General features: G+C 36.2%; 1 protein-coding gene across 8 annotated transcripts in view; it reads right to left on the bottom strand.

The window, feature by feature from the left end:
- The window catches only part of LOC134822051 (potassium channel subfamily K member 4-like), a 120474-nt gene that overhangs the window by 43017 nt on the left and 63609 nt on the right, over positions 1-13848 (bottom strand). For 4 of the 8 annotated variants that reach the window (XM_063832897.1, XM_063832898.1, XM_063832891.1 and 1 more), the window contains one exon: positions 8843-8875. The exons of 1 other annotated variant lie outside the window; for it this stretch is intronic. In XM_063832897.1, the coding sequence (XP_063688967.1) occupies positions 8843-8875 (33 nt within the window). Of the gene's footprint in view, positions 1-8842; positions 8876-10813; positions 10990-12302; positions 12355-12496; positions 12620-13848 lie in introns of those variants that run through there. 3 more of the 8 variants (XM_063832896.1, XM_063832899.1, XM_063832895.1) reach the window with 3 other exon arrangements.

A 13848-nucleotide genomic window follows, 5' to 3' on the forward strand; every position in this document is an offset into this window, starting at 1 on the left:
CAGGAGGCTCTGGTTCAGTCAAGATGGCTTTGTGGGGAACTTTGAGGGAGAGTCTTGGATCAGTGCCATAACCTTTTATGTCATAGGTTAGCACGTGTCATGCATGTTGCATTAGTACAGACAGATCCGTCTGAAAAAATCGATTTGCTGACACACGAAGCTTTCAGAGGATTTTTGACGTTTTTGAGTCCCATTAGGTGCCCTCTATGGCTGACCAACTTTTCCAAACTTTTCCACGTGTCTTAAGGCCACTTTTTGCCACTTTACCACTTTTTACCACCTTTCTTGTTTGTCGAATATCTTTAGTTGTGAACATCGTAAAAGGTTGCGAATCAATCGAGTGTGTTCATATTATCAGGAAGAAAAACTTTTGTTGAAACAATTTTTACGTCAGATAATAAGTTAATTGGATAATTATCAATTAACTAATTAGCAAAATTCTAAAAATTTTTTATTGGCTAAAAATGATCGGAATAGCTTAAAACACGGAGAAAAGTAGTTTTTAGAAAAAATTTGAAAATTTTTCACTTACATTTTTTTTTCGAGACTTTGAAAAATTTCGAAAATTCAAAATATTTTTTTCCGCCAAAAGTGATCAAATTGCATGAAAAGCGGAGAAAAATGATCTTCAAAAAGAATTTAGTCAATTTTTCGTTTCAAGAATACTAAGATCACCAATATTTGTAGTTGGAGTTCAGTAAATCTCGGCAGATTTTAGTAATAATCAGTAATTACTAACTCTAAGTGGAAAGGTCTGAAACTATAAGAGTTTCATAACTAATTACAATACAGCCTTATCGATTTTCACAGAAACTGCACCAATGGTACGGTTCTATACCGTAAACTTCTCGTTTCTCCCATGAGAGGCCCGATATGGAGAGGTTTTACAGTGTATCACGAAAACGTTTACTTGGTCTCATGGCTCTTTGACAGCTCAAAGAAGGCAAGAAAAGACCAGAAAGCTTAGAATGTCAACTCGCAAGAGCGGGCTACCGGACAACTGAACCCAATTTAGACATTTAACCCTAACTCTAACCCTAACCCTAACCCTAACCCTAACCCTAACCCTAACCCTAACCAATTAAGCTGATTGGTTAGTGGGAACTAGGTTTAATTGGGTTCAGTTGTCAGTCTTCGATCTGTCCCACATTAATCCCGAGCTGATCATCATGGGCCCCGAATATCCTGCGGGAAGAACCTGTATTTTTACTTCACGACGCCCGGATTTCAAATCAACATCCTCAATAACATTAACAATCCTTCCTGATCAGGATCTGTCTCTATTAGCAATTTCCAAAATATCCTGACTCTCGTGGAACATTTCACTGAATTAATTATTACCGGTTCTTTACTACCCCTTGCCCGACACTTTCCCTTGTTGATTTTACTTTTAGCCTACCCTGACATATGAGGGTGATTTGAGGTATCCCGCAAATGAAGTATGCAGTACAATACAAAACAGTCACAGTAGATGTTGGAAGGTGTATTTACACTTGCTTCCTGGACCTGGCTGACCTAACTGTAAATGAGCCATGAGACCAAGTAGACATTTTCGTGATAAACTGTAAAACCTCTCTATACCGGGTTTCTCACGGTATAAAGCGTTTCATAAACCTCATGAAGAGCCATATAATATACACGTACTGTGTCGTATTGTGATTGAATATAGCTCCATATGTATTACTATGTACATCACCCACCAACTTCGATATGAACAACTCGGTTTGATTGTTGAGGAAAAGAAGAGATCTGGTAATACAGGTAATACAGGTAGGCCGGTTTAGATTAGCACAATTGACGGTATAGAGAGGTTTTATTTATTACGAATGTGATTATCTTAACCCCACTGATTCATCATTGAAATCAATAAAATGACAGTACAGCAGGCTATCGTTTCGATCTTGATTGTGCCATTCATGGTGCAGTTTCTGTGAAAATCGATAAGGCTGTATTGTAATTAGTTATGAAACTCTTATATCGCGATCGTATGGTTAAACTTAACGTTTTTCAGTTTCAGACCTTTCCACTTAGAGTTAGTAATTCCTGATTATTACTAAAATCTGCCGAGATTTACTGAACTCCAACTACAAATATTGGTGATTTAAGTATTCTTGAAACGAAAAATTGACTAAGTTCTTTTTGAAGATCATTTTTCTCCGCTTTTCATACAATTTGATCACTTTTGGCGGAAAAAAATATTTTGAATTTTCGAAATTTTTCAAAGTCTCGAAAAAAAAATGTAAGTGAAAAATTTTCAAATTTTTTCTAAAAACTACTTTTCTCCGTGTTTTAAGCTATTCCGATCATTTTTAGCCAATAAAAATTTTTTAGAATTTTGCTAATTAGTTAATTGATAATTATCCAATTAACTTATTATCTGACGTAAAAATTGTTTCAACAAAAGTTTTTCTTCCTGATAATATGAACACACTCGATTGATTCGCAACCTTTTACGATGTTCACAACTAAAGATATTCGACAAACAAGAAAGGTGGTAAAAAGTGGTAAAGTGGCAAAAAGTGGCCTTAAGACACGTGGAAAAGTTTGGAAAAGTTGGTCAGCCATAGAGGGCACCTAATGGGACTCAAAAACGTCAAAAATCCTCTGAAAGCTTCGTGTGTCAGCAGATCGATTTTTTCAGACGGATCTGTCTGTACTACATGAGTTATTTGAAATTACATAATAAATGACGTATAATAGACGGACGTGAGCGCATAGTGTCAGAAAACCAATATTTAATGGAACAGATTTTAGTCAGGAACTCAGACTAGTTTGGTGAAAACGTAATAACAATTTTTGATAAAAACTGCGGGACTCTTAAAATGTCGTAAGTAAATTTAAAGAATCAACCTTTTAAAATCAACTTCAAGATAAGAAGAAATAATAAAACATATTGAAAAACTCGTAGATTATGGAAGTCTAGCTGTCACCAGCATTGGGTATAAATATAATTGAAGAAATGGAGGAGAAATGTAATGTTGACAATGGTGGTTTCATATCGAAACTGCGGCAAAAAAGCAAATATCATTATGGCCAAAATGATATCGAAACGTTTTCATAGCTGTTTCAGTTCATTTCATCTCTTAGCGAAAGCAGGTTCATTGGATTTATCAATTATGATCATTGGTCAGTCGTATTTTACTCATTTAGCATATGAATTTGATTGCACATAAGATATAATGATCTCGAAAGTAAAAAGTGTTGAAAATTCTATGTAGATAAAATATTAGTTGCGATTGATAAGGTAAAACAGATCGGAACTATGAACCAAGAGTTAACAAGTATAGCCGGCATTCAAGTTTAAATCAAATGGGAAATTTGATTAGAAATCTTGCAAAGATCGCTTAATTTCTGAGTATACCTGTTTGAATTATTCGACCTATCATAATTTTCAAAATTGCACGAAGACGAAAGATTTCGATGTAATCGATTCCAGCAATGTTAAATATTTTGGAACAAACAATGATGCATGAAAATCCTTAACCTTCCCGAAAAAAACAAAATCTGAGGCCATAATAGCAAGATATGCGAGATGGCGATTTTATATAACCAATTCTAAACGATAATTTAGATTAACTGTTGACCACATAAGTTAATTACTGATTTCCTAGGCATGAAAATTCGACGCGTTTAGCAAAAAATATGCAATGAATGTGTTGGGAAAATATTCGCTCATATTATTTAATCGATTATTCTTATTCTTGGGTATCTATTTTTGAATACTTAGCTCATGTGCACTAGGAAGACACTAAAAATGGTCAAATGATGACTTAAATATGATACTAATAGCTTTTAAGTTAATTAACCTAGTTGCAAAACATTTGGGTGGTTATGGGTAAACGTAAACTTTTAAACAGGATTTAATCAGGAGGAGGTTATAATTACTTTAATAATCACTCGTTTATGCAATTATTATGTTAAATTTAATTATGCTATGATCAAATTGTTAATTGCGATATACTTACGGTACGGTCATCAAAAGTTTTCCAATTTCAGAATTTGGCTTCATCATCAGAAAATTAATTTGGAAAAACTATTTCAAATATTTTCAAAAGAAAGGGTGCAGACGAAACAAAAGTCAAAACAGTTATTAGTTATTCATGAAGAATGGCAATCAATAGAATTAGACATAATTCATTTTTCTGCCAATAAATGTCAATACTATTTAGTTTTAAAATTATTCCTTAAAAACTTCATGATATTAAAAAAAAAGGTGAGGCGCAGCAACAAAACCAAACATATAACACATATAACTTAACTATCACGTTGAAATAAAAATACAACAAAGCTTATTATATTGTGACCATTATTACCGGCTCAGCCGCTCAGAGGAGAAGTATAACGTCTAATGAAAATAAATACAACGGCTCCAAGCACGATTCCTTCGCTTAATTGCAGTGCTGACGCTTCTAACACGGTGCATTGCTACTTAGAGACCATGATATACCGGCTGACGCAATGGGAGGAATCAATAAAGATGGTGAATAATTTTGATCTTTAATAGTTTAATTGATTGGTTGCTAGGGGAACAGGTTTGCTTTTAATATTGTTGGTTGGGATTGTTCAGGTTTTTACGAAGCGAAGCTGTGTTGAAAGTTTCCTTTTATGCTTATTTTTTGTTTTCCGTTGATTTGTGAAAATTGTTTTACCCTGTCTATCATTTGAAGCTTTAAAAATCACACTGTAGAGACGATGAAAGGAATTAAAAAAATGTAGCTGAAACTCCTTATTGAACACTACGTAAATCAAAATAACATATTAGAGTTTGGAAATTATCATACAAAGGAGAAACTGTGGGATGAAATTCCGATTCCGTGAAACCGTACGTCTTCTACAACGTAACCAGTGAATTATCACTATTATTCTCCTGGATGATGAGTGAATTATCGCTGTTTAATGCTGCAGAAACATGACTCCATTAGAAATTATATGTCAGCAATTAGTGAGCCATTACTCAATGAATACTATTACTACGTGGAACTGCCATAATCATAATGAACTAATTATATCGAATTTCGAACATATATTTTAAGCTTGAATCAGATTTTCTTGTGAAGATAAATAGAGACCGGTATGCAAAAAAGCCTCAAAAAGTTATTTTTGGTCGAAAAACAGTGATTTACATAAAGTAAGTAAATCATTGACACAAATTTTCAATTGCATGATCTTGAAGCTTATTCGTTGCATTTTTCGTGCTGATTTAATATGCTATACAACGACTGAAAGCCAAAAATTCCATTCCATAAAATTTTGTTGTCTTGGAAGTTGGAAATGTCAGCTGAATTAACGAAAAATCAAAGGCAACGTTTTAGATCATTCAGCAATAAAAGATACCGATAGAGTCATAGAGATAAAGAGGCTCAGAATTCAGATAGACTCTTTAATATATCTGTCGATAAATGACTCACCATCATTACGTTGAATCAAAAAGTTAAATAGTTGAATTTAATATTTACATAGTATTAGTTGAACAGTTACTTTGATCTACCCACCATGAGGATTGCAAACAATGAATAGTTCAAATAGTTGGCTGCCAAAGATATGAACGACCTTAATTATATTTATAAACATCAGAGGGCAAACTGCCCAAGTAAGGTGATGTATAAACTTTGAAAAAGTTATCATCTCTTGAAGGCGTCATAATTAAAACCACTCTGCAAGAGTTCAAACGGGTATAGGCGGAGGTCTTGAGGATGGAAGACCCAAGGGCGTAAAACTCAAGGGCGGACGTTTCCTAAAAGGTTGGACTCGAGGGCGGAGGTCGCGAGTTGGCGGAGGTCGATCACATGACACAAGGGCGGAAGTTTCCTAAAATGATCACATTTCCTTAATGTTGGACTAGTAATACTACAAAACTTGCAACATCACACAACTTACTTATAATTTATAAATTATACAGTCCTCGAGACCTCCGCTCTCGCGACTTCCGCCCTCGCGACCAGTTCAAACAAATTTGCAGATTACTTAAAAAGTATAAATATATTTTCATCGCATTAAAATCGATAGATACACAGATTATCCAAATAACATCGACATAGTTGTGTTCATTTTGGCCTGCAAATTCTGCAATGATGTAGATCATTAAATTAAATTATCATAGCTAAAATAGCAACAATAGATAGCATATCGTAAAGTGTATGTGTATTATATATATGATATATATTGTATACTATAATTGTATTGCTTATCAACATAACCAAATTCTTTGAAATTACATTTTCAATTGTTTATGACCAGGTCATTTGTTGTTTGCCTGCATGGTTTTACTGTAATTCGCACAGCATTATTATATCAGCCAAACAATAAAAACACTTTTTTAATCTACAAGTACAGTTATGAAGTTGTTTTTAGATTCGAGTTAGACGCAGTGGCCCAGCTAACCAAACATGTAAGATACTTGACATTTTATACCTGACATGATACTCGGCAACAATTAACATCTTCATAGCACGTGAATAAAAGATTAGCAAATCAGTTTAAAGCAGGAACAAACATTTTCAGAAACGTATCAAAACATGTTGCATCACCCATCCAGCATGACAACTAAACTCAAAAAGCAAGCGTCAAACTAAAATCTAAGCAGCACAAAACCATAACGTAATTTATATCACATAACGTAATGTATCTGCCACAACATACAAAACGCCCTATGACTGAAACTTGGAACCGTAACAAATTGCCTCAATCAAATTATGGTACAAACAAGCACAGCTGGTGAACACACAAGCAGGACTTAATGGTGCGTGACACAAAATCAGGACTAACTTAAGAATCCTGTCTTCACCCCCAGCGGATGAGATCCAGTAGCCGCTAAACGGTTTACCTATTTATAATACGTACATATATCCGCACAGTACTATGGGTTCAGTGTGCGCGTGAGGCAGGACGGGCGGCTGGCAACACAAGTAACAACCAGCCTGCCTCGCTGATTACCCGCTAATTGGTCGTTAATTCACCGCTAATTGGTCGTTAATTCACCGCTACTCGGTTGTAGATACTTTAAGGGTCACATTTGTGGGTCACAATGGTTACTGGTAACAGGTGATAATTCTAACAGTGAGTTCCAGGGGTTGTATAAAAAGCACGTTCCGGACAAGTGCGCACGTCCAGGTTAACCTCGGATTAAGTTGGAATTGGTTTTTGTTCTGTTATAAACGCTTATAAACGCTTATAAACGCTTAGAAGTACCATTATTTGGCTCGCATTAAGTTATTAACCAGCATAATTTTAAATGTCAGACTACTTACTCATTTAGATGCCAGATCATGTAAGCATATCTTTTAGTTCCAAAGAACTTAAACTGGTCCGGGAGGGAGCTATCAGTTTAATCGTTAAAAATACAGCGTAGAGAAATTTGAATTCGTTCACTTTGAAGTAAGGAAGTATAGTTGGTCTATATTTTGTTGGAACTCCCCCAAGTGAAGGCAGAAAAGGATCTTGGAGTTCTAACTACCAGAAACTTGGACTGGAGTGATCATATAGATAAGTCCGTGAAAAAAGCAAAGTCTGTTATAGGCTGGATCAAACGAAGTTTGATCTGCCGTAACAAATTTGTTATGCTAAATGTTTACAGAACTCTAGTTCGACCTCACATCGAATACGCTGTGCAAGTGTGGAATCTACCAGCAGAGCACGGAAACTGGAGGACTATTAAGAAGATAGAAGACGTTCAGAGAGAATTTACACGAATAATCGACGGGATTGGTATCCTACCATACGATGAGAGACTGAGAATCCTCCAGTTAACAACACTACTGGAGCGCCGTATGAGGGGTGATCTTATTGAAACCTTTAAAATAACGACGGGTAAAGTGGACTATGGACAAGATCTTTTCAGGATATCACGTAGCGGTACCAAGATCCTAAAAGATAAAAGAGGAAATCAGGTCCTCAGTAACCGTGTTGCCAATTACTGGAACAAAGTACCAAGTTCGGTTAAAGAAGCCAGTTCAGTAGACGCATTCAAAGCTCGACTTCAATGTTATAAAAATGAACTGATAGCGAGTGGAGCATCGTCAAAGGGTCACTTCTGGGATCTCAGCGAAACCTTGATGTCAAAAATAAATACATGTGAGCATGATTCATATGCACATTTCATGTCTAATAACCCATTGATCGCTAAATACCGAGGAATCAATGTTTCTTGACTGTTAAATTCAGAACTACATGTTAACGTCCTAAAAATAATTAATCATTAAATGTTCCGGATAGGAACATTTTTCTTTTTGATAATATTGTGCGAACTGCAATAGCGTAGAGTGCAGTTGGGTTTCAAGTTTTGTCGAGATGGCCATGTGGCCATAATCCTATTATTATTATTATTATTAACTTATAAAAATTGCTTGGCCAATGCGATTTATGCTTGAAGTTATATCCATTAATAATTCAGGCATTTTTGTGAACTTAGAACATCGTACAAGAAATCATGTCCTCAAAAATGAGTAAATATATAGTTAAGGTAAACACTATTTACACAACACGGCCAAATAACATAATCAAATTTAATTGGATACAAATTAATGCAGTTGATGATCAAATATAACTTTTGAGTATTAATGGAGTTGCATCATGTAATTTGTACTACATTAGTAATACAAATTACTATTAGTATTACATTAGTATCATTATAATAGGACGCCATTTTGAATTGCCCAAGGCTTCGCTGGGATCCAAATCCTCACCTCCACCCCCGCCCCGCATATAACATCCCTCAAATACAATAAGAGGTTAAGTAACAAAACCTACTTATTATTATTAAATAAAAGTTTTAAACAATAGTTATAAACAACGCCCAAGTCTAAATTAACAACATCGACTCAAATAACTTAAATAATGTACTCACGGTATTCCATTTGAGCCGTATCCTCGTCATTATCTGAAATAAAATGCGTGTTATCAACTTGTTCAGTAAAGTTTACGTCATGTATATATTTAATTGACAGACACGAATTCTTTATTTTTCGCCATACTCCAGGTTATTAAGTATGCAGCGTAAGTATGTCATACTAAGTTTGATATTTAGTTTTACCTCGACTAGAATTTGACTTACACTCATAGATAATCAACAATTTATTCAGAGGCTAAAAGAATTATCAACACTATTTCTCACGTTTAAAGTTTGAATAAAGTCGCCATCCAGGCCCAACCTCTCTTCAAAGAAAAAGTTAAAAAAAGAAAGTCGCATCCAACCAAGTGATGGAAAACACAAACCATACGATACGTTATATATGAAGTCCTTGCTCAGTTTTGGCACATGATGATCACTACAATTAGTATCATCAGATCGAACTATAATATAATACTAAGGTTTCTTACTTTCGCTCTGATAGATCTGTAACACTTTTCTACGGACCTGCGTTAACAGTATCCAAAATTGTGGATTTAATGGTTTTCTTGTGTAGTATGAAACAAAAAGTAAACCGTTGGTTTTATCTCCGGGCGATTAAAGAAAGTATTTATTTCCCACTATCCAACAAAAATTAGCAACGTTAGCTGCTGCAGTAGAATCTACAAGTCTGCAATTCCATGACACCTCCAATCCTCTACAGGATTAGAGACAACAATCATGACACAATTTCACCGTCCCTTCACGATTGCAGACACAGGTATGGTCCGTGAAGGGATGACCATAACACCTTGCAGTTTTTACAAGTCTCCACCAAGTACTTCCCCCTCTGTAAGTGACAATTGAGATGATTGTTTCACTTATTTTGCTTCTGTTTTGTGGCTTCTATTTCAACACGTAGTCTCCAGTTAGCACTTCCACGTTATTCTGTATATCAGGCTGTTCACAAAAAATGCATTTTTTGATTGATGGTGGATAAATTTTGACATGGTTGCATTGGACATGCGATTTAAATCAAAATACTGACAAAATTTGATTTTCATTAAATTAAATTTATTAGCATTTGAGATTAGTAAGTATTTCAGTTTAATTAATATATCCTTTCAATTAAATGATATTTAGTGAAAACTTTATTCCTTTCAAATTTTTTTGAAATATAACTTAAGGATACTTGAGTACTTTATTTGTCCAATTCTTATAAAATACAATTCTGGTAAATAAATCTATCAGGGATATACATTTGTTGGTCACAGTAATAAATAATACTATTAAACTAATAACGACTAGTGAGACTGGGAAGCCACTCACAAAAAAATCGGATTATTTTACTTTGATCTGCATTCTGCAATTGACCCATTCGACACAATTGAACCCAGCATTGATACTACTTGACATTAAACAGCAGAGTTGAGGGTTTGATGCTCAAATGAGGCTTCAAATCCTACTCAGAGAGTCAGAGCCACAATTATGCTGAACGGTGAGCTATATAACGCTCGATTAGCAGTTATCACTCCGCAATACTACGCTCTAAGTCGTCAATACTCTCCTCTCTCCCATGTAATCACTGCTGGATTGGTAGCTCTCTACAATTTCCAACTTCCGTGTCAAATACCTTGTTGTTATTCCTGGTGTCTTACCTAATGAACAAGGTATCTAACTATATGTGCGAAGGAAACTGGGATATTGGGAGGGAACGATCACAAAGCGGCCGACGCAAAAGCGGTGCTTGTTTCTTTACGACTCCCGGAAGCACCACAAAATATTGTTATCTAGCTTGTTTTGTAACGATATAAGTAACACTTTACATTCCTTATCAGCAACAATATGGGCGGCAAAATACAAACGGAAAATGTGAACTATACGGTCATTTGTATCCAGACACATAAATCCAACATTAATGCGGATAAAGTTATAACTTTATAAAGTTACAACTTTATCCGCCTAACTGCATCTTATAAAAACGCCTACCTCTTGCTGAGATTGTAGCACCTTGGGACTGGCTATAGCTCTGATTCCACTGCTAGCTTCAACAACAAGTGACCCTTTGGTGGGTACATCATCATTATCAATCAAACTTTGGGAGTGAACAGCCAGGGAGTTATCGGTTGGTGACGTCATGGGGTCTAATACTCAATTATATGTCTATGATGGATCATTATTGAGTATGTCTGTGTTATAAGGTATTTATTGGGTATTATCAAGCTATGATCTATACAATGGAGCAGCAGCTGGTTGGTATTTTCATTGAGGGTTCCAAGTCAAAGTGGTCGGGGGGTATATTCAGACCTTGGAGAATATTCAGCAGAACAAATGTTAGAATTTCAGGCTTCACCGATTCACCGGGGATGATAAAAATATCCAAGTACAGTCTGTACTTTTATTACTAATACTAGATCACACAAGCTTGTACCACTGTATATCGACTGGGAACTTTGTGATTAAGCAACTAATCGCTATAAGTATCGGACAATTAAGAGACCCCAACAATTATCACTCTTAGAACAAAGAGTTGCTAGGAGATCAACCCTGTCACCCGGCAACTACCGATCAGTTACCAGGCAACTACTGACCAGTTACCAAGCAACCTGACCTTGGTACCATCAAATAGAATAATGACCAAGTGTCAACAACAGCAGGATTCCAGAGAGGGAGATGGTTTGAGGAGAAGGATCTGATCACCAATGATCATAAGACCTCGGAAGGTACTGATGACCACCGGGGAAGGTACTGATGACAGATTTTAGCAGGTTACGTATTGTTAATATTTGTCTAGTACCCTGACAATGAAACTGGTTATTAGCTATACCACCACATTTACATATGGATATATATGGAGATCGATCACTTGTGGGGGTCCAAGACGGGCTAGTATCGGGGTGTTTGTTACTCTTAGTAGGGTAGATCCTAAGCTGGGGTGTTGCTACTCTGTGTCACAGAGAGTAACAACACCCCAGCTCAGGATCTAACCAGTCTCTCTCTATGACAGAGCTAAACAGGTGTTTGTTACAGAGTCCAGGTCCTCACCAGTCACTATCTGACGGGGTTAATGATCAACAATTTATAAAGAGTTTAATTTTGTTAACTGTAAAATGTTGCCTAAAGAAGGATGAGGTTATACCAATATTACACGTTTAGTGTATTGGGTTAGTCCTTCAACAATTTGGGTGATAAATAAAGATATTTATTGTTTAGGCTACTTGCAACTGGACTCGAGATCTATGCAGTTAAATGGACACCATTCATATAGTTATAATCATAACGTTATAATATTGTACGCGGTCAATGATTCAGCTTATGATCCTTGTCAGTTGTGATCAATGATCAGGGTTGAAAACTCTGCGAAGTTATTATAGTCGATGTAGTTAAAGGCGAAAAATTGAAATCAAGCTTTATACTTTTACAGATCAAACAAATATGATCACAGCATTTAGCATTACCAATTAAAATTTTTGATTACCAGTTCGATGAATTTAGCGCAAGTCCAAAGTATCTTTGACATTTGAAGGAAAGCGGATACACCGCCGATAACTAGACTATGGTTTTAAAAGACGATCGAATAACCAAAAAAAAATTTTACGGAATATAAACCTTTTAACCAATATCTCTACAAAAATAGAATAAAAACCCACAGATTATCAAAAAATTACTTACTACGGTCTGGCCGATCTGGGTGGTCCTTCGAGTTATCCGATTAGCTGGACTGGAGGAGCTCATATTTGAGTGCATTTGGTTCGTCGACTGGTAACCCGACTAAATGGGTTATTACTCACACAGTGACCTAGCACGTGGTTGTTGTCAAGGTGACACGTGGTTATTTTCAAGGTGACACGTGGTTAAAGTTTAAACAAGTGACACGTTGTTCAAGATGACACGTGGTTGTTAACAGTCCGTTAAAAACCAGTCCGTTAAGAGCTGAGCGCTCGTCTGAACTTCAAAATAACTCTAAGTAATCTTAAACAGACCGTGCGACGAAAGTTGACAAGCGGTCAATCGACATACTGAGTAGAAACGAGAAATGATGCGCTAGAAATATAAAAGCTCGATTGCCTGGACACACTTGACGACGTAATGAGAGGACGCTGAATAGAATGGAGACCTGCGATGAGAGGTGATGGTGAAGATGGGGTGAAGGTATGGTAAGTGATGCTGCTCACTCCACTTTTCATGGTGAAGAGGAGGTGAGGGTGTTCGGAATGCAGCGCTGGAATGTGGTGAAGGTCGTTAAAGTGCTGAAGTTTTGATCGGTGAGGTGCAGTTCCGGGGTGGTGAGGTGCAGTTCCGGGGTGGTGAAAATGTTGGTTAGCAGGTGGTGACTTTTATAGTGAAACATCAGGTATTGTGAGCATATTCAGTGATATGAAACCAGTTCCTTTCAACACTAATCGCAAGTAAAGCTGTGAAAATAAAAGTTGAGCAAATGTTGCCTTACAATTTCGGAGTGCAATGCAGACAAATGAAATTAAGTAGCTGTCTCCGCGAATTGGATTATCATTCGATTTTTATCTGTTTTAATCGTATTTAGCTACACAATTAAACAGGCGATTCACAATAACGATCATTGACAGCCTTTCATAGTCCCGTACAGATTAACAAAAGTATCACATTACAGAGCCACAAGTTTAACAAAAAAATTTTACAAGTGTACTTGAGCCTGATCGGGAACACTCGAAAACACTCTGAAACTCCTTCAGTCAGACAACTCTAAGAGTCTAAGTACACCTCTGGTAACTTAGTAAGTTGAGTTATCTTATAACTTTACGACAATGTTGGATGAAAGTCTACCAGGAGCTATCAACACAAGGTGCAGCTAACAGTGCGGCCGTGGTTAACGTTGGGCACTCCCAATGCACTGTACAACCACCGTCAAAGGAAATTTACAAGCACTTCTGAGATAATTTAGTGTACCAAATGGTAATTTTGTCAAAGTATCTATTCGTCTGGTTTCGTCCTGTTTCAGGGCAGTGGTAAATGCTTTGCATTGACACCAAAGTGTTACAAGAATG

Source organism: Bolinopsis microptera, chromosome 10 (assembly GCF_026151205.1).
Source record: "Bolinopsis microptera isolate Bmic1 chromosome 10, MBARI_Bmic_1.0, whole genome shotgun sequence".
Classification (NCBI taxonomy): Eukaryota; Metazoa; Ctenophora; class Tentaculata; order Lobata; family Bolinopsidae; genus Bolinopsis; species Bolinopsis microptera.